This window comes from Myotis brandtii, unplaced genomic scaffold (assembly GCF_000412655.1).
Source record: "Myotis brandtii unplaced genomic scaffold, ASM41265v1 scaffold1223, whole genome shotgun sequence".
NCBI classification, from domain to species: domain Eukaryota; kingdom Metazoa; phylum Chordata; class Mammalia; order Chiroptera; family Vespertilionidae; genus Myotis; species Myotis brandtii.
Window position 1 is genome coordinate 871,687 of NW_005354265.1, and position 22,540 is coordinate 894,226.

General features: G+C 46.5%; 1 protein-coding gene across 3 annotated transcripts; it reads left to right on the forward strand.

Moving 5' to 3' along the window:
• Positions 1–9: 9 nt before the first annotated feature.
• Positions 10–20,872, forward strand: LOC102254230 (chromosome unknown open reading frame, human C17orf100). Of its 3 annotated transcripts, none has more exons than XM_014533705.1 (3): positions 10–924; positions 7,380–7,504; positions 18,983–20,872. In XM_014533705.1, exon 1 carries the CDS (start codon positions 273–275, stop codon positions 624–626), a length of 354 nt encoding a protein of 117 aa, XP_014389191.1. In that variant the 5' UTR covers positions 10–272; the 3' UTR covers positions 627–924; positions 7,380–7,504; positions 18,983–20,872. The 3 variants fall into 3 exon arrangements, 2 of the variants coding, with proteins under 2 accessions (XP_014389191.1, XP_005858937.1); XR_001360669.1 differs by lacking the exon at positions 18,983–20,872 and adding an exon at positions 17,884–18,034 and having other exon boundaries at positions 638–924; XM_005858875.2 differs by lacking the exons at positions 7,380–7,504; positions 18,983–20,872 and adding an exon at positions 5,897–5,957.
• The last annotated feature ends 1,668 nt before the right edge of the window (positions 20,873–22,540 follow it).

Here is a 22,540-nt window from a genome sequence, read left to right on the forward strand (position 1 = left end):
CCCTAAAGGCGAGGGCGCGGTGCAGGGCCCGCGGAGCGCTGCGGGGCGGGGCCCGGTATTTGCAAGGGAGAGAAAAGCCCGACAGAACCCGGTGCCTGCATGCCATGGTGTTGGGGCACTCTCGTCCACCCCTGTGCCTGCGGTGACGTGACACGCCATTGTGACATCATCCCTTCCCTTGTGATGTAACCCAGAGGCGAGACTATCGGGGAGTGTTAGGCTGTGGGGCCTCCCGAGGTCTCGTGGCCTCCCACCCCCTTTCCACCCGTAGAATGGCCTCACCCCTTCGGGGAAAGACCGCTTCGCCCCTGGTGGAAACCACCCGCTACAAGGAGACATCGACGGTCCGCGTGGAGACCTCGTCCCACCGCGTGGAGACCTCCTCCCGGCGGGTGCACACGTCTTCCCGGCAGGTGGAGACCACCCAGGTCCCCTCTGGGAAGCGGCTTCCTCGCATCCTCGAGGTGTCCTCCCAGCACGTGGAGACCTCCTCGCAGCGCACAGAAACGTCCTCCCGCCACGTCAGGGCCTCGTCCTTGCGCGTGGAGACGTCTCTGCACCGCGTGGAGAGCCCTCCCCGGAGGGACAAGACGGCAGCCAGCCAGAATGTAAAAATGTCCCGATGAAACACTTCCCAAAGGCCACGAAAGGGCCATGGCCCTCGGCCAGGACCACATTGCCTCCAGTTTGCAGCCACCAAGCTGCCAGGTGGACCAATCAGAGCAACCGCCTATACATCAGCCTAAGAAAGGCCAATCTGCAGTTTCCGGACTCAGCCAACATTTATTGCCCACGCTGCACCTTGGACCTCCCTGCCTTTGACCCAGGCAACTGTTTTAACTGGAAGCCAGCACAAGTGTCCAGGTCCATTCTCCTGTATAAATTGAGTTGATGGATAAGAGGCTGTTTGAACCTCTGAACCAGGTGAGTTTGAGATTCATAGTCACCTCACTGCCTAGGGACAGGATGCAACCAGAAATGATGCCAGTAGGATGATTATATGCCTGCTAAAAACCTGAGGGGCGTGGAACAGACTTTCACTCATTCAGTAATTGGCCTTTGTTTGTTTCAAAATAAGCAGGTTTTGGGTTTGTTTTTTTGTACTAAGCCCTGTACATGGTAACCCCAGCTGTACTTTTTAACATAGTTCTAATATAGTTAGAAATGAAGGTCACCAATTAAGAATAATCTTAGAGCCCTGACCGGTTTGGCTCAGTGGATAGAGCGTCAGCCTGCAGACTCAAGGGTCCCAGGTTCGATTCCAGTCAAGGGCATGTACCTTGGTTGCGGGCACATCTCCAGTAGCGGGTGTGCAGGAGGCAGCTGATCAATGTTTCTAACTCTCTATCCCTCTCCCTTCCTCTCTGGAAAAAATCAATAAAATATTTTTTTTAAAAAAGAATAATCTTAGAGCCCTAGCTGGTTTGGCTCAGTGGCTAAAGCATCGGCCTGTAGACTGAAGGGTCCCGGGTTGCATTCCAGTCAAGGAGCACATGCCTGGGTTGCAGGCTCGATCCCCAATAGGGGGCGTGCAGGAGGCAGCTGATCAATGATTCTCTCATTGATGTTTCTATCTCTCCCTTTCCCTCCCTTTCTGCAGTCAATTAAATTAAAATGAACAAAGTAAGATATTTTCTTTAAAAAAAAAAAAAAAGAATAATCTTAGAGCAGTGGTTCTCAACCTTCCTAATGCCGCGACCCTTTAATACAGTTCCTCATGTTGTGGTGATCCCCAACCATAAAATTATTTTCGTTGCCACTTCATAACTGTAATTTTGCTACTGTTATGAATCATAATATAAATATCTGATATGCAGGATGTATTTTCATTGTTACAAATTGAACATAATTAAAGCATAGTGATTCATCACAAAAACAATATGTAATTATATATGTGTTTTCCAATGGTCTTAGGCGACCACTGTGAAAGGGTTGTTCGACCTCCAGAGGGGTTGCAACCCACAGGTTGGCGACCCACAGGTTGAGAACCGCTGTCTTAGAGCCTTGGCTGGTGTGGCTCAGTGGGTTGAGCATCAAAGGGTCTCTGGTTCGATTCCCAGTCAGGGCACATGCACAGGTTGCCAGTTCGATCCTTCGTTGGGATGTGTGCAGAGAATAATCTTAGAAGGAAAAATTGACCTGAGATCTGAGGAGGTGGAGGGGAGGACATTTTGAGTACCTACTCTACCCCGGATGGTATTCTAGCACTAGAGCTATAGCAGAGAGCCAGATAGACAGGGTCTGGCTCTCCAGGAGAACAAGACAGTTCCCTATTGTGATTAGCACTGTGGAGGAAATGAACCAGTAATGTGGTAGAGAATGGAGGTCAGTGGGCTCTTCAGATAGGATGGTCAGGGATGGCTTTGCTGACTAAGCACCATTGGAGCTGAGATTTCTGTGCATGAACAGTGTGAGCCATGCAAAGACCTGGAAAGAGTGTATTCTAGGCAGAGGGAACAGCAAGTGCAAAGAGTGGATGGGTGCAAGCTTGGAATGTTTAAGGACCAGAAAAACCCGTGTGGCTGGAGTTTAACGAGGGAGAGTCATGGTATGGAAGAGAGGATGTTAGAAAAGTAGGCAGGAGCCAGTTCATAGAGGTCTTGTAAGCCAGGCAAGGAGGGGTTTTACTGTAAGGTCAATGGAGAGACGTTGGAGGGTTTTCAGCCCAAGAGTGACATGATGCAATTTATATTTTTAAAATATCCTGCCTTCTGTGTGTAGGATGCAGGGCCGTGGTTCTCAGCTGGGGGGTGGTTCTGTCCCCTCACGATGTCTAAAGACATTTTTGTTTGTCACAGTTTGGGCGGGGGATGGGGGAGAGTTTTGGCTACTGGCATCTGGTGGTTGGAGGCAAGGGATGCTGCTAAACATCCTACAGTTCATGAGACAGCCCCTCCCCACCATATACACCAAACAAAGAATTACTTAGCCCAATATATCAATAGTGTGATATTGAGAAAACCTGATGATGTAGGGGACAAGCAAGAAAACAAGAACTAGTTAGGAAGCGAATGCCGTGGTCTGGTAAGAAATGATAGTGGCTCATACTAGGAGTGGAGCTAGAGAAAAGAGGCAGATTAGGGATGGGTTTAGAGGCAGAGCTGACATGACCGATGGATATGGAGGTGAGGGAAGGAGGAATAGAAGAATCAAGGATGACTTCAGTTTGGGCTTGAGCAATTTGTTGTACGGTGGTCTGGCCGTTTATGAGAAATACCGGAGGAGGATCAGGTTTAGGAGGGAAAATCAGTTCCGTTTTGGCCATGCTGAGTTTGAGGTTCCTGTATAAGACCCAAATGGAGACATGGAGTGGCAGTTGAATGCAAGAAGCTGGCTACCATGAGGGAGGTGAGGATTGGAAATATAAAATGTGGGCCGTGGCTGGTGTGGCTCAGTGGTTGGAGTGCTGGCCGGAGCACTGGGGAATCACGGGTTCAATTCCTGGTCGAGGGCAGGTGAGGATTAACAACAACAAAGAAATATAAAATGTGGGGTCATCAGTACACAGATGGTATTTAAAGCCATAGGACTAAGCAGCTATCGTCTGCCAGCCTGTCTCACTCATTTTATGCTGCCCGAGTGAATTTGAGATCTTGTTCTTCAGGGAAAACTGAACACCTCTTCCCTCCCTCTCATCCCCACAGGGCCTGGCTTGACCTACCTAATTTTTCCTTGCCTGTTGTCCTTTGGCAGCCACCCATAAGTGAGAACATTTGCACTAAAATGTTAGATAAATGCTTCAGGAAACTTGACTTTTACGCGTCTTAAAACAAAGTTTAAAAGTTCAAGTTTTGTGGGGAGATTTTTGGTGGTGGAGGTGGGGCACATGGACATTAATGTGTAGTCCTAGCCCCAGGTTCTTATGGGATAGCTGAAGAACAACGAAATTGATCTATGACAGTGGTTCTGAACTGGGGACAATTTTGCCCCACAGTGGACACTTAGCAATGTCTGGAGATATTTTTGTCACAACTGTGGGGGTTGGATACTGCTAGCATCTAGTGGGTAAAGTTTTGGCTTGAGCAGTTTGGTATGTTGTATGCCACCAAACATCCTACAATGCACAGGTTACCCCCTACCCAACCCCTGACAACAAAGAAACACTGGGTCCGAAATCTCTAGAGGACCAAGGTTGAAAAACCCTGAAGATTCTAAAGCATGATCCATTGAGGAAGCACCCCACTCATCATAGGATTATGCTATGGGAGAGGTTTAGAGGTAGTGAACTATGTCACATCTCAGGCAGGAGCTCTCAGAGGAGAGGGATATATTGCCCTTTGAGGAGACCATACATCTCTGCTTTCAATAATTTATGTGATATTTACCCCAGGAGGAAGCTGATCCCCATCTAACAGGAGGTAATTGACCTTGATTCTGTGGGACCTTTTTGTGAGGTAGAGTACTAGCTGGTTCCAGACACTGTGCGAAGTCATCACCCACATGACTTCATTTAATTACAGGGGAGGGCACTGGGCTGCCCAGTAGAATAGGGGCTCAGGCAAGAGGAAAGTTACAAACACAGAGGCTCCCCTCATGCTCCTGCCTCAAAAAACTTCTGCTGTAAACTAATAATTAGACTTTGGCATTTTGGTCTTCAGGGAGCTTACTGGTTCTTGTAAATATGACAGACCATGTACATTATATACAAACACTCTCTTGACCAGTGTTTTTTTGTGTGTTTTAAATGAATAAGGTAGTTGCTTTCTGTATCAATGTTCTTTATTAATGTATATTACAGAAGTGATATGTGCTTAATGTAACAGATGAAATAATTCAAAGATGTGTAAAGAAAATTTAATAATTTGTCATCATCCCTTTCCATTTTCATCCTTTGGAAATAGTGTCAGCAACCTGGAGTATATCCTTCTAGACTTTACTGTGTTAACTGCTTTGATTCCCCCTTCTTAGTAGTACCTGTAAGACTGGTTGGAAGGTTACTGTGAAAAAGCCAAACGCTAGGTTTCTAGATGATTGATTCTCCTGGGAGGATACAGAACTATGGTACCTTCTTTCTTTTTGTTATCCTTGTTACCTAGGTTTCTTCCTCCAAATTTCATTTATCCATGTTTCAAAGCAAAAAGACAGGAGACGTGAAGAAAAGGATGTTGACAAGATAATTGCCATACATACTGGTTTACACATCAGATCCCACAGCTCAAGATGATCCTGTATATTAAAGCAGCTTACATCTGTCACAGTTTAAATGTACCTGCTGCATATAAGAAGCGTGTGCTGCGCATATTGTGTGTCAGCATTCTCCCCACAGAGTCCTCTCTCGGAAGCTTCAAAGGAGCCCAGGTGCTGTTGTACCTGTGACCTGGTATATAATGCTGAGCACTTGTGTGCAATGAAGAGCAGAGCGCAATACTGTCCCCTCCATTGCCAGCCAAGAAAGCCGCTAATGGCTCCATCTACTAATCCCTCGGATTTGTTGAGCTAGGAAATAGCTGTCATTTGCCTTCGGTTGTTGCCAATCAGGTCACTTAGAAAAATTAAATAAGTACAAGGCAGCACCTGTCATTCTCCCCATAATCCGTTCATTTACATATGAGCTAAGGGCAGCTTACAAAATTCACATCTATATTTGCTGTCAGTTGTTGAAAATGCTTCAAGTGAAAGACTATTGTTAATAGAATATTCTTTCCCCAGATCACACAAGTCAGGGGAAGAATTAAGAGCCTGACCAGCAAGGTATTTGGCTCAAGTTCTCATTTAGATCTCCTAGGATTCTGGGTCCTCCATCCTTGCTATTGCTCCCATCCCAGTATGGCTAGTACCAGTGCCCAAGCCCTGGATAGTTGACCCAGCCTCCATGGTTCCAAGTGCTTATATGGGTTCAACATGTTAATAGGCTGGGAAAAAAGTCACTGTTTAAACTTTTTTTTTTCCAAAACAGTTGACCTTCATGGTACAGATGGAAAAACTGAAGTCCAGAGAAGACAAAATAACTTGCCACCCTGCCCAGTAGAATAGGGGCTCAGGCAAGAGGAAAGTTACAAACACAGAGGCTCCCCTCATGCTCCTGCCTCAAAAAACTTCTGCTGTAAACTAATAATTAGACTTTGGCATTTTGGTCTTCAGGGAGCTTACTGGTTCTTGTAAATATGACAGACCATGTACATTATATACAAACACTCTCTTGACCAGTGTTTTTTTGTGTGTTTTAAATGAATAAGGTAGTTGCTTTCTGTATCAATGTTCTTTATTAATGTATATTACAGAAGTGATATGTGCTTAATGTAACAGATGAAATAATTCAAAGATCTGTAAAGAAAATTTAATAATTTGTCATCATCCCTCTCCATTTTCATCCTTTGGAAATAGTGTCAGCAACCTGGAGTATATCCTTCTAGACTTTACTGTGTTAACTGCTTTGATTCCCCCTTCTTAGTAGTACCTGTAAGACTGGTTGGAAGGTTACTGTGAAAAAGCCAAACACTTGGTTTCTAGATGATTGATTCTCCTGGGAGGATACAGAACTATGGTACCTTCTTTCTTTTTGTTATCCTTGTTACCTAGGTTTCTTCCTCCAAATTTCATTTATCCATGTTTCAAAGCAAAAAGACAGGAGACGTGAAGAAAAGGATGTTGACAAGATAATTGCCATACATACTGGTTTACACATCAGATCCCACAGCTCGAGATGATCCTGTATATTAAAGCAGCTTATATCTGTCACAGTTTTAATGTACCTGCTGCATATAATAAGCGTGTGCTGCGCATATTGTGTGTCAGCATTCTCCCCACAGAGTCCTCTCTTGGAAGCTTCAAAGGAGCCCAGGTGCTGTTGTACCTGTGACCTGGTATATAATGCTGAGCACTTGTGTGCAATGAAGAGCAGAGCGCAATACTGTCCCCTCCATTGCCAGCCAAGAAAGCCGCTAATGGCTCCATCTACTAATCCCTCGGATTTGTTGAGCTAGGAAATAGCTGTCATTTGCCTTGGGTTGTTGCCAATCAGGTCACTTAGAAAAATTAAATAAGTACAAGTCAGCACCTGTCATTCTCCCCATAATCCGTTCATTTACATATAAGCTGAGGGCAGCTTACAAAATTCACATCTATATTTGCTGTCAGTTGTTGAAAATGCTTCAAGTGAAAGACTATTGTTAATAGAATATTCTTTCCCCAGATCACACAAGTCAGGGGAAGAATTAAGAGCCTGACCAGCAAGGTATTTGGCTCAAGTTCTCATTTAGATCTCCTAGGATTCTGGGTCCTCCATCCTTGCTATTGCTCCCATCCCAGTATGGCTAGTACCAGTGCCCAAGCCCTGGATAGTTGACCCAGCCTCCATGGTTCCAAGTGCTTATATGGGTTCAACATGTTAATAGGCTGGGAAAAAAGTCACTGTTTAAACTTTTTTTTTTCCAAAACAGTTGACCTTCATGGTACAGATGGAAAAACTGAAGTCCAGAGAAGCCAAAATAACTTGCCACCACTATCCACTTGCAACCACTATTTACTGCCTCCCAGGATGGTTTCTTTTGATAACCATATAAAGGTAGGTGTAGTGTCCTTATGTTTAATTTACAGTGAGCATAATAGATGATACTAAAAAGAGAAAAAGAAGAAATAGAGACTCTTTATATGAAATCCTGCAAAGCACTGTCATTCCTGTGAGGCCCCAAAAACATCTCGTTAGTATTTGGAAGCTCTGTTATCAGGTGCATAAACATTTAGCATCATCATTTCTGTTTGGTAAATTGGCCCCTTTATCATTATAAAATGACTTTTTTGTATCCTCCTCTGAGGATACTTTTCCATTGATTTTTATTATTTTACTAGAGGCCCGGTGCACGAAATTCATGCACGGGGGCGGGGGGTCCTCCCTCAGCCCAACCTGCACCTTCTCCAATCCGGGACCCCTCGGTGGATGTCCGACTGCCAGGATCGGACTTAAACCGGCAGTCGGACATCCCTCTCACAATCCAGGACCACTGGCTCCTAACTGCTCACTTGCCTGCCTGCCTGATCGCCCCTAACTGCCCCCCCTGCTGGCCTGGTCAACCCTAACTGCCCCCTCCCTGCCGGCCTGGTCGTTCCTAATTGCCCCCACCCCCCACCAGCCTGGTTACCCCTTACTGCCCCCCCTGCCAGCCTGGTCACCCCTCACTGCCCCCTCTGCCGACCCCTATAGAAAATCTGCCTTTTCAAAATAAGATAGATTTACAAAAATTGTCTCACCTCTTTCTCTCCATCATTGCTTGCTTTTTCTATTTTTCTCTCCAATTCCCATCCCCTAACTCTCCCAGGTTCTTATTGCCAACAATGGCATTGCAGCAGTGAAATGCATGCGGTCTATCCGTCGGTGGTCCTACGAGATGTTTCGAAATGAACGTGCAATCCGATTTGTTGTCATGGTCACACCTGAAGACCTTAAAGCCAATGCAGGTGAGTTATTTGCATTAAGAAAGCATCACTCTAGAGCAGCCGTGGGCAAGGATCCGGCCCTTTTGAAATGAATAAAACTAAAAAAAAAAAGACCGTACCCTTTTATTTAATGATGTTTACTTTGAATTTATATTAGTTCACACAAACACTCCATCCATGCTTTTGTTCCAGCCCTCCGGTCCAGTTTAAGAACCCATTGTGGCCCTCGAGTCAAAAAGTTTGCCCACCCCTGCTCTATCCACTGAGCCAAACCAGCTAGAGCTCCATTGATTTTTAGAGTGGAAAGGGGGAAGGAGGAGGAGAGAGAGAAAAAAAAAAAAGCCCCCACAAAACATCGACATGAAAGACACATCGATTGGTTGTCTCCCAGCAACTGAGGTACATGCTCTTAATCCCTTAACTGGGAATCAAACCCAGGACCCTTCGGTCTGACACTCTAACCACTGAGCAATCTGGCCATGGCTGAAGTGACTTTCTTGTTTCCCGATAATATTCTTTACTCTGAAGTCTATTCTATTTGATATGCCCCCACAAAACATCGACATGAAAGAGACACATCGATTGGTTGTCTCCCAGCAACCGAGGTACATGCTGGTAATCCCTTAACTGGGAATCAAACCCAGGACCCTTCGGTCTGAGGGCTGACACTCTAATCACTGAGCAATCTGGCCATGGCTGAAATGACTTTCTTGTTTCCCAATAATATTCTTTACTCTGAAGTCTATTCTATTTGATATTAACATAGGAACTCCAGTTTCCTTTTTAAAAAATCTTTATTGTTGAGAGTATTACAGATGTTCTATTTTCCCCCCATTGCCCCCCTCCACCTGGTTTCTGCCCTGCCCCATCCAGCTTTCTTTCTATTATTGTTAGGATGGTGCACCTTTCCCCACCCTTTTACTTTCAGCCTACTTGTATCTTTATATTTAAAATGGATTTGTTGTATTATATAGTTGGATCTTGGTGCTTTTTAAATCCAACCTAATAATTTTTGCTAATATGGGAATCTTTATACAATTTATGTTTTCTCTAATTATTCATATAGTTGGGTTTAAATTTAGCTGTTTGTTTTCTATTTGTTCGTTTTAGTCTTTGTTTCCTTTTCTTCCTTTTGTGTTAATTTAATATTTTTTAATTAGTTCATCTCCTTTGTTGGCTTATTTACTCTTTTTGTTTTATCTTAGTAGTTTCAGTAGGGTTTATAGTATACATTTTTAACATCATATTCTACCTTCACATGATGTTATGTTACTTGACATCTATAATAATAAAAGTGTAATATGCAAATCAACCAAACGGCCGAACGGTGGAACAAACGTCGGACTACCGTGCTATGACACCCACTGGTGCCAGGCCAGCCAAGGTGGGTGTGATGCGATTGGTCAGAACATGGCCATCGCCCCATGATTGCCCTGCAGAGGGAGGCCCAGGCCACTGACCGGTGAGCTGTGGCGGGTGGGCAGGGCCTCGGGCCTCCCTCTTCGGGGGTCCAAGACTGTGAGAGGGCACAGGCCGGGCTGAGGGGCCTTCCCCCCCCACTCCTCAGTGCATGATTTCATGCACTGGGCCTCTAGTATAGTACAAGAACCTTACAAAAGTATACTTCCATTTTTCCTGACCTTTTTTCTATTGTTGTCACTCTATACAAAGGCTTCTGTATGACTTCTTTGACTGTGTCTGTATATCATTAGTTTTAAGCAATTAGATTATGATGAGCCTTTGTGTGGTTTTCTTCATCCTCTAGTATAGTACAAGAACCTTACAAAAGTATACTTCCATTTTTCCTGACCTTTTTTCTATTGTTGTCATACATGTTACAAACCTCACAGTACACTGTTAGCATATTTGCTTTAAACAGTTGATTAGCTTTTAAAGAAATTTAAATAATTTTTTAAAGCTCTTTATTCACATAGTTAGCAATTTTGGTACTCTTAATTTTGTGTAGATCCAGATTTTCATCTGGTAGCATTTTCCTTCTGCTTCAAAGACTTTTTAAAAAATCCTCACCTTTGAATATGCATCATTGATCTTAGAGAGAGGGGAAGGGAAAGAGAGAGAGAGAGATCACTCGGTTGCCTCCCACATGTACCCCGACTGGGGATTGAACTTGCAACTTAGGTATGTGCCCTAACCAAGAGTCAAACCTGCAACCTTTTGGTGTATGGGATGACACTAAACCAACTGAACCATACCAGCCAGGGTTCAAAGACTTTCTTAGTCATTTCTTCTAGTATAGGCTTGCTGATGATGAATTCTTTCAATTTTTGTATGTTCAATAAAGTCTTGATTTTGCCCTCATTTTTGAAATACAGTTTTTCTGGGTAAAGAATTCTTATATTATTTTCCTTTTAGTACTTAAAAAGTGTTAATTCCACTGCTTTCTGACTTGCATTATTTCCAACAAGAAATCTTGCTCTATCCTAATCTTGTTCCTCTATACAAAGGCTTCTGTATGACTTCTTTGACTCTGTCTGTATATCATTAGTTTTAAGTAATTAGATTATGATGAGCCTTTGTGTGGTTTTCTTCATGTTTCTTGTACTTGGGCTTCATTATGTTTTTAGGATCTATGGTTTTATAGTTTTCATTAAGTTTGGAAAATTTTGGGCTTTTATTCCTTAAAATATTTTTTCTCCCACACTATCCTAATGTATTCCAATTAAAGGTATATTAGACCACTTAGTGCTGTCCCACAGCTTACTGATGTTCTCTTTCTTTTTTCCTCACTTTTTTATCTCTGTATTTTACTGTACAGTTTCTATTGCTGTCTTCAAGTTCACTACTCTTTTATCTGCAAGTTTAATTTGTCATAAGTACCATCCAGTGGTATTTTTTTTAAAATCTGAATAATCTCTCATCATTCATCTTGTGTCTTTTTCATCTTTTCCATATATCCTTTTTATTTCTGCCAGACATATTCCTTTCCTCTATTTCTTGAACATATGCAACATAGTTACAATAGCTATTTTATTGTCTTTGTCTACTAATTCTATTATCTGTGTTATTTCTGGGTCAGTTTTCATTGATTGATGATTTTCTTCATTATGAGTTGTATTTTTCTGTTTCTTTGCATGCCTGGTAATTTTTGTTTCCATACCAGACAAATTAATTTTACCTGGTTGAGTGTTGGATATTTTCATATTCTTATAAACATTCTTAAAATTTGTTCTAGGACACCCTTAAGTTACTTGAAACAATTTTATTCTCTTCAGGTCTTGCATTTAAATTTTGTTCAGTGGGGCCCTGGCTGGTGTGGCTTAGTGATAGAGCATCAGCCTGTGCACCAAAGGTTTGCTTCCCAGTCAAGTGGATTGATTCTCAGTCAAGCACGCGTACCTGGGTTGCAGGTTGGATCCCTGGTCCCAGTCAAGGAGGGTATGGGAGGTAGCCAATCCATGTGTATCTCTCACATCAATGTTTCTCTCTCTCTCCCTCTCTCTCTCTCTCTCTCTCTCTCTCTCCCCCTCCCCCCTAAATAAACAAATAAAAGGATTTTAAATTTTGTTCAGTAGGTCCAGAGTAGTGTTAAATGAAAGGCTGATTGTTTCACATTACTGAGGCAAAACTCTCCTGAATACTCTGATATTATGGGGTTTTCCACCTTGGCTTGGGGGAATAGGCACAATCCTCAGCATTATGTGAGCTTTGGGGAGTGTTCCTTCTCCTTTCAGGTACTTTTTTTTTTCCTGTCCTCACATGGATGTGATAATCAGTACTCAGCTGAATACTCAGGGGAACCTCTGCTCATCTCCAGCTCTCTCTCTGTGCAGCTCTCTCTCTTGGTACACTGGTTCATGGGTTGACACTCAACCACTGAGCCACACTGGTAGGGCTCTTTGTCTTCTTGAGGTTTGAATCATTTAAGTATTCTGAGTACAAATTCTCATTTGCATTGCAAACATATTCTCAAAGTTTGTGGCTTGGGGAATGATTAAATTTTTAATTATTTTTTTAAGTTTCAAAAGACAGTTACTCAATTCCTGCCCTGTGCCAGGTATTCAGGAAAAGTAAGCACTCTTTGGCCTTTATCTTACCTGGTTTCCTTCTCTCGTTTCATTTCTTAATGGCAGCAACGTGTTTCTGTATTAATAGACTGCTATCCCCATGGCTTTTAAGCTTCCAGTCAAAACCATTAAATACTGGTGAACTCAATTTAGTGGGTCACAATTAGCATTTTTAAAAATAAAATAGAACAGAGCAGAAAATATCAAAGTACATCGCACCATTAACACATTAAGCACCCAGTCAGTTACCAGTGACTGACACTATACTTTCCGTCTTGAAGACAAAACAGGCTGGGCGCTTAACGGAATGAATGGAGGGAGGGGGAAAGCTTAAGACAGTTTATAACTAACTCAGTGTCAGAGTTCTTTTTTCTTTCTTTTTTTTTCTCGGTAAGAGAACATTTATTGGGTAAATTAAAAGTAATTCCTAGAAGAAATGGGCTTAGGAAACAAGTTATAGAGGTAAAGGAAGGCGCTTGGGAGTGAGGGAGCTAATGGTTAAGTGCCTGGGTGTGGAGGGGAAGGGGAGGGGAAGGAAAAGGTGGGGGCGTGCCCCTGGGAGGCAGAGCCCACTGGGTCCTCTGTCCTAAGGGTTTTAAGGCTGGAGATTTTAGGGGAGGTCCCAGGGGAAGATCTCAATAGAATACCCAGTAGCTTTCCAGGTATGTCCATTCAGGGTTGTGGTCTCTATTGATTGATTGGCCGGCACCAGGCAGGGGGTCATTATGCCACGTAGCTGGTCCTGAGGTCAGCAGTGGCTGGTTTTGTTGCTTTTCTGGGCCTGGAGCTGAAGTACAACTGAGGCCTAGATGTTATCTCTAGGGAGGCAAGGTCAGGGGGTCCAGCTATATGCTAGGGGAGGAAAGGTCACCCTGGGGGCGAGGTCCCACCCTACAGTTGATTGTCTGTTGCTAAGCACCTGAGGCTTTCCACCCTCCTGACCTTATTTCAATCTCATGGCAAAGGAAGAGGCTTCTACCTGGTCAATTCAACAAGTACCTATTGGGAAGGACATTGTATAGGAAAAGAGAATGGTTAGATAAGAAAAAAAGTTCTGGTTAAGAATTATTAGATGTATTGAAAGACAGATAAAGGCCTTTGGGTCCCTCCCAAAGCTGAGCACATAGGTAACTGATTTCTCAGAGGTCTTATTACCATGAAAATTCACCAGAAAATTGCTTAAGCATTTTGTCAGAAATATATTTGATTCCCAAGAAGAGGTTTGTGGATTACATCCCCAAAACATCCCTGACCCAGCCCAAGTGTAGGGCAGTATTTTCTTTTACAATATAAAGGTGTTTCGTGAACACATGTTTCAGTACGAATGTACTCTGACTTGCTGTAAGCTTTATTCTTTCCTGTGCACCACTGTGAAGAGGTTTGAATTCCTTAGAGCTGAGATCTGATCAAGGCCTGGAGGATATGAGAACCTGCCCTTGTCTGCAGAAAACCTCTGTCTTTGCAGATCCCTAGGGGACATTGTGCTGGATGTCTTTACTCACCTTCATATCTGTTGGTTTCAGAGGGCTGATCAGAGCTTTGTCCTTTGTAGAGCAGGCCTGCTTTTTGCCTGATAATGAGAATTCATTTGCAAAAGGGCCCGGATGCTAAAATAAAACCTTTGAAAACCATCAATCTATCCTAATATCTTTGTTTTACTTAATGAGAAAGCTGAGGCCCAGAGTGAGAGCACCTTGTCGGTCACTGAATATTTATTCAGTGTGTATTGGGGGGAAATGCAGCTAGCCCTCAAATGTGTAATTTCACCACTATTTACTTACGCTCTAGTGCAGTGGTTCTCAACCTTCTGGCCCTTTAAATACAGTTCCTTATGTTGTGACCCAACCATAAAATTATTTTCGTTGCTACTTCATAACTGTAATGTTGCTACTGTTATGAATCATAATGTAAATATCTGATATGCAGGATGGTCTTAGGCGACCCCTGTGAAAGGGTCGTTCGACCGCCAAAGGGGTCGCGACCCACAGGTTGAGAACCGCTGCTCTAGTGGGTGTTTAACAATGTTTCGGTGCACTGGTTTAAAGAAAACATGAGCAGTTAGCCTTCAGTGTGGCCGAAGGTGTGACAGGGACATGCTGCACACTGACTGGAGTTGGGGAACTAGGGAACCAACTCAGTAATGTCTCGTGAACTTCAGGAGAAAATCTGGGGCTGTGACACCAATTCTGTGGATTGCAATCAGCCTTTTTCTTATTATTGAAATAAAATAGAAAAATGTAGAGTCTATGAGAGTGCTCACACACATTAAAGATAAGAACGGCTTTGTGAGAACTTCGTGTATAGTTACCGTGTGAAATATATTCATACTGGGAGACACTGTCAAAACAGTTGGAGAAAGTGCATGTCTGAGGTCTCATGGCCGTCTTCACGTTGGTGCCATGACACTCAGTGGACAGCAGAGGTCAGACCACCCTTGCACAGCAGTGAAGGCTGATTCTTGGACGACCAGAAACCTAGGCCGAGTGCCAAGCAGGACAGAGGCCCGAGGGGACAGTTGTTGACAGAAGATCCCGCTCACTTGCCCACAGGAATGACAGCTTCTGAGGGGACTCTCCAGATGGCTTTGCTGCAGCCACTTTGCATTCTCCCACTTTGCATTCTCCTTCCCGGACTAGGTTCTGGTCTCTGACTTTCAAACACCCTGGGGGTGCTTCCCGGGCCTTGTTTTCCTCAGACCAGCTTCCTCTGATTCAGGAGCGGGCCCTGGCCATGCTGGTTCCTCTGGGGACATCGAAGCATCTCCACGTGGCATGCCCACGTCGGTTTAGGCGCAGTGGTTCTCAACCTTCCTAATGCCTCGACCCTTTAATACAGTTCCTCATGTTGTGGTGACCCCCAACCATAAAATTATTTTCGTTGCTACTTCATAACTGTAATGTTGCTACTATTATGAATTGTAATGTAAATAACTGATATGCAGGATGTACTTAGGCGACCCCTGTGAAAGGGTCGTTCGACCGCCAAAGGGGTCGCGACCCACAGGTTGAGATCCGCTGGTTTAGGGGGACTCCTGTGCTTTATATTCCCTTCCTAAAGGAGCTTTGACACCTGCGAGCAGTAAACATGCACCGAGCACTGACTTTCCCCTGGACACTGTTGGAAGCACTACATTCTAATCCACGCATCCGCGGGACCTTGGGGCAGAGAGAAGTTAAGTGTCTTATCCAGGGTTACCTGTTAGGGAGGAGCAGAGCCAGGATTCAAACCCAGGCTGGCTCTTAACCACTCGTCTGCTGGTAGGAGAGGAATAGGTAGCTGTTCCCCTAGTAATGTATCTATGTTAAAGGCTAGTGAGGCTGCAGGGTGTTTAGGAGAAATCCTGGAGACCCCAGAAGAGCAGGGATGTTAAAGCCTGAGACAGGAAAACAAGGTGGGCCCGCTGCCCTCCGCTGTCTGAAGGAAGCCTCGAGAGCAGGATGAGAATCAAAGGGTAAAAAGCTGCAAGGAGGTGCATTTGGGCTCAGCAGAAGGAAGATTTTCTTAAACGTATTATGAGATCTATAGCCAAACACAGAAAGCCCAGCCCCATTGAAGTCCCAACACTGTGCCACGTCTGTGTCCGACCTCCAAGGAAAGCTTTTCTAACCGTGGAGCCAGCCCCACGATGGACTAGGCTGCCTGCCCGCCGTGCAGTAGTGCGCTGTCTCCCTGAGCAAGGACAGGTGGAGGCCAGGCCACCACTGGGGAAGAGATGCCTGTTGGGCAGGAGGGCGCAGGAAGCCTGAGGTCTGAGCGGGGAAAGAAGAAAGAAGTGGGAAGTCTGTGGGGCACCTCTCCCTCTCCTGCTACATCTCCCCCGTTCCCAGCCTGGACTCCCTCTTCCCCACCCAACCCTATCTTACCCCTAAGCCATGCTTCATCTTATTTTATTCTCTCCCAGACTTCCTCCAAGAGCTGTCTGCCCTTGCTGCTTAAGCTTCCCCACCTGATGTCATTGTCTATCCCTGCAGCCTCGCTGCACCAAAGCTGTCCTTCCCAAGGTCTATTCCTACTGTGCCCAGTCTTAACTCCAGTGGCCTCTTCTCAGCCCCGTCCTCGCCGACCCTTCTGTAGCATTTGAAACTGGGAGCCATCCTCTCCTTGAAATGCTCTCCTCTGGTGGTTCCCATGCGCCGGCACTGCGGCCCAGTCTCCTGTCCCTCCACCCCACCAGCCCCTGATGCCTTCTCCACCTTGCTGGCCTTCCTGCTAATCATTAAATAGGCCAAGTTTATCCCTGTGTTTGCACTTTCCATGTGTGCTGCCTAGAATGCTCTCCCCCAGATTCTTTTAATGATGTTTGCCTCTTCACATCATTTAGATGTTAAATCAGATATTGATTTTACTGATTAAATACCCCCTCCTACTCCCCCACCTTCATCACTCTTATCCACTAACCCTTATTATATATTTCTCCAGTGTGAATTTATTTTGTCACTTGTCTGTTGTCTATTTTCCCCATTGGAAGGGCACAGACCTTGACTTGTCACTGTATCCCCCAGAACCTCCAAGAGTACCCAGCACAGAGCAGGTATGCAGTAAGTGTTTGTGATACGAGCAAACTAAGGAATGAATGAACGGTCATGGTCAGTTTCAGGACTCTCAGCCGTTTGAATCAGGCTGAGACCACCACTGCACTCAGAGGTCTGGGCAGGATGGGTCGTTGGCAGGCCCCCAGGTGAGAAGCTGGGGAGGCTGAGGCGGACTCCTGCACTTGCCCCTGGCCCCTGATATTCCTTCTTCCAGGTAAAATCCTGCTGTTCTCCAGGCCCTGCTCCATTTCTACCTCCCCAGGGAGCCTTGCTGGGCCCTCCACCCCATCCTGAGCCCACTTCCTGGGTGTTCTCACTCCCCAACGCTGCAACCTCTTCACAGCACCCACGTGATCGCTCCTTGAATTATTCTTCCTTGTTTACTCCTGCCTCTCCCTGAGACTGAAAGCACGTCAAGGGCAGGGACCATGATGAAGCCTCTGTGTTCAGTCCTGTGCATGGATTGAATGAACAAGGTTAGGCTTGTCTGGACACAGGCATGGCCACTGGATGTCCTCAGCCCCTGTGAGGCAGGGACGTGGTTTCTCTGGAGCACCATTAAGGGCATGTTTGGAGAGCCAGGCAGGCTTTGAATAAGAATTGTTTGGTGACACATGCTCATTCATGCCCTATGTGGTCTCTTCCCTTTCTTGTCATTCACCCTCGAGTTAGTAAGTTCTCAGTCACTGCCACTGCGGGGACGGCCACTAGAAACGAGGGAAAGAGGGAGAACTGGTGGTTCAAGTTCAGAATCCCAGCTGTGCCTCCTGGGGAGCAGGCCAGGAGGGGAGCCCCACGACTCCTTCCTTTGCCTACAGTCTGTTCTAAAGTGCCTTCACCCCAGGATGCCCCAGCTGGGAGCCCAGACTTCAGCTGGCTTACACAGAGTGCTGTGCTCCCAAATAGCAAGACATTTCAAAGCCTGAAACATCACTTTATCCCTTTTCTTAAAGGAGGACCCAACTCCACCGCGTCTGTTCTGGTTTGGCTCCGTGAGGTGTGACATTGGAGTGACCAGCGGACATCACCCAGACGCCCCAGGGCCCCAGCGTCAGCTGCCTAGGTGGGCAGGCTTGGCCAGGACTGTCTCCCCACCAGTCTGAGGTCTGTGGGTTAGGCCTCTTGGTTAGAGAGCTCCAGACGGGGAGCGGCAGGAAGGCCCCTAGGGAAGACAGGAGTGTCTGTGTGGCCAGCGGGCGCCAAGGACCACCGGTCACCAGCAAGGGTGGGGCTGCCGGGCATCCAGGCGGCTGTTTTGTGTCATTGTCAATTTCATACGGATAGTGTTATTGTCTGCTTTTTGCACATATCATAAGGATCCTTAAATGCTATTATTTAGCCTTCAGATTCCCTATTTTAAACAACATTCCCGGTGCCTATTGACCATAACGGATAACACTGCGCTCATCATCTCTGATGTACAAGCCTGTCATTTTTCTGTTGAATTATTTCCTCGCAACACATTCCAAGAAGTGGAATTACCACAGAATGAGAGAGGAGCATTTTAATAGCCCTGGAGCCGTATTGCCCAATTTCTTGCCTAAAAGGCCAAGCTAATTTACAGGGCCACGGGCGGTGTGTTTAAGCTGGTTTTACCACAGCCTGGCAGCTGAGACGGTATCATTTGGTTAATGGGTGCTAATTTAGTAGGCGTAAAGTGGCACACCGGCTCCTCTAATTGCGATTCCCTGATTGCAGCCAGGATGAGTGTTCTGGGCGCTGGTCTCCTCCTGGGAGTTCACTCCTGGGATGGCCTCCCTGCCCGCACTGGGCCTCAGCCTGTCCCTCTCCCCACCTCTGCCCTTGCTGTGTGTCATCTTGCTCTCTCTCTCTCTAAGCCTGTCTGTCTGCCATGGTCTTTCAGCTTCTGATTCGGGGACTTCCTCTGGTTTCTAACTGGGCAGGCACGTGGCTGGTTCATGGCGGTCCTGGACAGGCCCTGACAAGCTGCTGGCTAGACCCCTGGCCTAGAGGGCCTCTCTCCCCCACCGAACTCATATGGGCCCCTTTCTTCCTCCGGGGGCTCTTCAAGAACCCCTTTTATCTCTCCAGGTGGCCTCATCTGGGCTGATCTCCCGAGAAATGGCGGGAGTGACCAGGCTGTCCCTCAGTGACCCCCTCCAATGAAGTGCTCCCAGCTCTCCACCTTCAGAACAAATGGACCTGCTTGTCCTGGCAGTGGGGGATGTGGGTCCCCAAAGTCCAGATGTGGATAGCAGAGGGGCCCACAGCGGTGACCGCAGCTCAGCCTCTCTTCCTGCTCCGAGCCCCTGGCCCGAGGTGGCAGAAAGAGCTCCCTTCTCAGGCGGAACCCACTTGTCCCGGTGGATGCAGTGGATGCGCGGCCACCAGCACTCCATGGTGCGGCAGGGACAGAGCGGGCTGGCGCACTGCCCACTTCCAGTGGCGTTGAAGGTTCCTAGGCACCTGGGGAGATTTCAGGAAGACTTCAGAAAGGCAGCTGACCTCGCGGGAAGTCGGCGCAGATGCACGTGGGAGCCTGCGGCCGGCGAGTTGCCGACTCCGGGCACTGGACCTGCTGCTCGTCACTGAGGCAGGCGGTCTCCGCTGTCACCTCGCAGATACCGTGGACCTTGCAATTGGAGGCTGTTAAAAGCTAGAAACTCAGACATCGAGTTCTAGCTTCTCATTTTCTTTAGACCATTTTTAACACTCATCTCTTTTAAAAATGATTATAAAGTAGTGCATGCCTATTCTAAAATATTTGGAAATACAGAAAGATAAAAATATATAACCCTGTAAGGTCACCAAAGATAACTGCTGCTCTATTTCCACCTCAACTTTTTTCCTGTGGTCATGTATGTTTTTATTATCATAAAAACACATATAATTTGTATCTGTTTTATTCACTTTAAATATAAGCATTTTCAACATAAAAATGTTCTTTATAAACACTTCTAATGAGTGCAAAAGCGTGTTCTGAGTGGATACACCATGAATATTTACTGTTACCTAAATATTGGGCATTTTATATTTTCAGTTCTTCGAGAGCATAAAGACACATTGAAGTAAACATCTTTTAAACATACATCTTTGTCCACAGTTTGACTTTTCCGTTAGGTTCGATTCCTACTCCTAGGATATATAAGCATGTTTTGCGTGTGTATTTCTACTTTGCTTCCCAGAGGCTGAACTAATGCTTGCCCACCTTACAACACAACCAACTACACCAAAAAATACCACTTTAAAAACATTTACCGATTCGAAAGGCAATTAGACTATCGATTCCTTTTACCAGGTGAACGGAGACTTGGTGAGGGAAAGGGACACGCCTAGGGTCACCATAGGAGTGTGTGACCTCATTCCACCCTCACGACAGCCTGTAGTCGTAGTGGAGGAGCTGAAGCACATCGACGAGGTCACCTGCCCAGACCCACACTCAGCTCATCAGCCGAGAGGCCTGAGTGTGACCCATGTGGGCCACCCCAGGTCCCATGTACTCAGAGCTGCTGTTCCCAAATAGGTGCTGAAAGGTGGTTTGGGGCCAAGAGATGAAGGGACTTGGGTTTGGATTTACCCTGTAGGCAGAGGGGCGCCATGAAGCATCAAGGCTGTGTTTTACAAAGATGTTTTTGGTGGACTGGCCTGGGGAGGCTGGAGAGAGGGCGGCCAGTTGGGGAGATACGACATGCAGATGATGTGAACAACAAAGGGACTGCCCAGACGCGTGTGGGCTGTGGGCTGTGGGCAGTCGGGAGCGTCAGGGGTCCAGGGAGGCCTCCCGCTGTGTCCTTTCCACTTGGCAAGGGCCATGTTTATCTGCTACACGTCAGGCAAAACCTGTGCCAACCACCAAAGACTCCACCTCAAGTCTAGCAAATAAGAGAGAGGACGGTATGGATTACGTTATATTTAAAACAAGCCCACACAATGCCTGTAATTTTTTATCCTGACTCCGTAATTATAGCTGGAGACCAGTTAGATCATAGTTATCCCCACACTGACCTGCTGTTGGGACACGTGGAATTAAAGGCTTTGCCGCGCGAGATTCTATTTTGGATGCCGAGCACTGGCAGGTAACGGGCCTTTCGCAAGGCCCATCTTGTTGGCGGTCCTCCTGGGCAGCCTGCATCAAGGCCAAGTCAGCACCGGCTCTCGAGGAGACCACCGGTGCTGTGAACAATTGGGGTGCTGCAGCTTCGCCCTGCGGAGTGGGAGTCTGGAGATCCGAGGAAGCGCCATCCCTGGAGCAGGCCAGCCTCCGGGGTCAGTCCCATCTCAGAGCCTCGGCCCCCTTCCCAACTAACTGGGGTCCGGGGTCAGATGAGCCAAGCCCTGGCTGTTGGGGTACACTTGTCACAGACAGGCTGGCATTGCCCAAATTCAGAAGAGAAAAAGACAGAGGAGCCAGGCTTACGCAGACAGCCCCTGTGACAACCAGGCCTGGGTCAAGGCAGGCAACCCTCCCATTGGGGTGCACCCCTCCCTGTCCAGGGACCCACCAGAGAATGCCACCTCTCCTCCCCATAAAGACACCCCTGACAGCAAGGGTGGCCTTGGGTGTATAGACCACTCTCCCTTCCTCCACGGGCCCTCCCACAACCAGTCCTGCCTCCTGTGGAGGAGAGAGAACAGCGTCTCTTTATCAGCAAACTGCAGGAGACCTTGTGCACACATCTCATTTACTCACATCACTCATGCCGAGTTGGTGTGACCACTGTTACCATGAGCACATGGAGCTCAGAGAGGTGAAGCGGGGTTGGGGGGGGGGGGCGCTCAAGGCCTCCCAGCTTGTACGCGAAGGAGTAGGAGCTGGAATCCCATTGTTCAAAGCACACGGCTCATCCACGGACAACTGGACTGAAAACACCAGTCCCACACTCTTGGCCGCTGGGGCAACTCGCTAAGCAGTTGGACCTAAGAGAGCCCAATCCAAGTACCTATTTCTTTTTTTAAAATATATTTTTATTGATTTCAGAGAGGAAGGGAGAAGGAGAGAGATAGAAACATCAATGATGAGAGAGAATCATTGACTGGCTGCCTTCTGCACACCCCACACTGGGGATCAAGCCTGCAACCCAGGCATGTGCCCTGACCAGGAATCAAACCATGACTTCTTGGTAATAGAACTGTGACCTCTTGGTTCATGGGTCGACGCTCAACCACTGAGCCAAGGCGGCTGGGCCCAAGTACCTATTTCTTAGCACAACTCTCCTGCTGCACACAGCTCCTCTGGCCTCAGCCACGCCCAGGACAAGCCAGCCAGTGTCCTGTGCAGACCCTTATTCTTATGTCCCCACAAAGAATGGATGGGTCCCTCCCCAACCCCTGATGCATCTTACACTCACTTCTATTTTAACATTTAAGACATTGTTGTCACCACTCACATGACTGTCCTGCTGGACTTCTCAGGGCAGGGCCTGTGCCCTGTCTCTCTGTTACGAGTTTGACACCCAGCACATAGTAGGGGCTTACTGTTTCTTATAAGAAATAAAGGAGACTCTGAAAAACTCATATTCATCCTTCAAAGCTCTGATTACACAAGACCCTGGAGCCTTTCCTGGTTGGCAAGACCGAGTTAACCTGTCCCCCCTGCACAATCTGGAGGAGGCCTGCCTCACCCTCGGGGGCAGGGACAGGACCTGCTTC

Excerpts from the sequence above, each read along its gene's own strand:
- LOC102254230 (XM_014533705.1), top strand. The coding sequence starts at position 273 with ATGGCCTCACCCCTTCGGGGAAAGACCGCTTCGCCCCTGGTGGAAACC.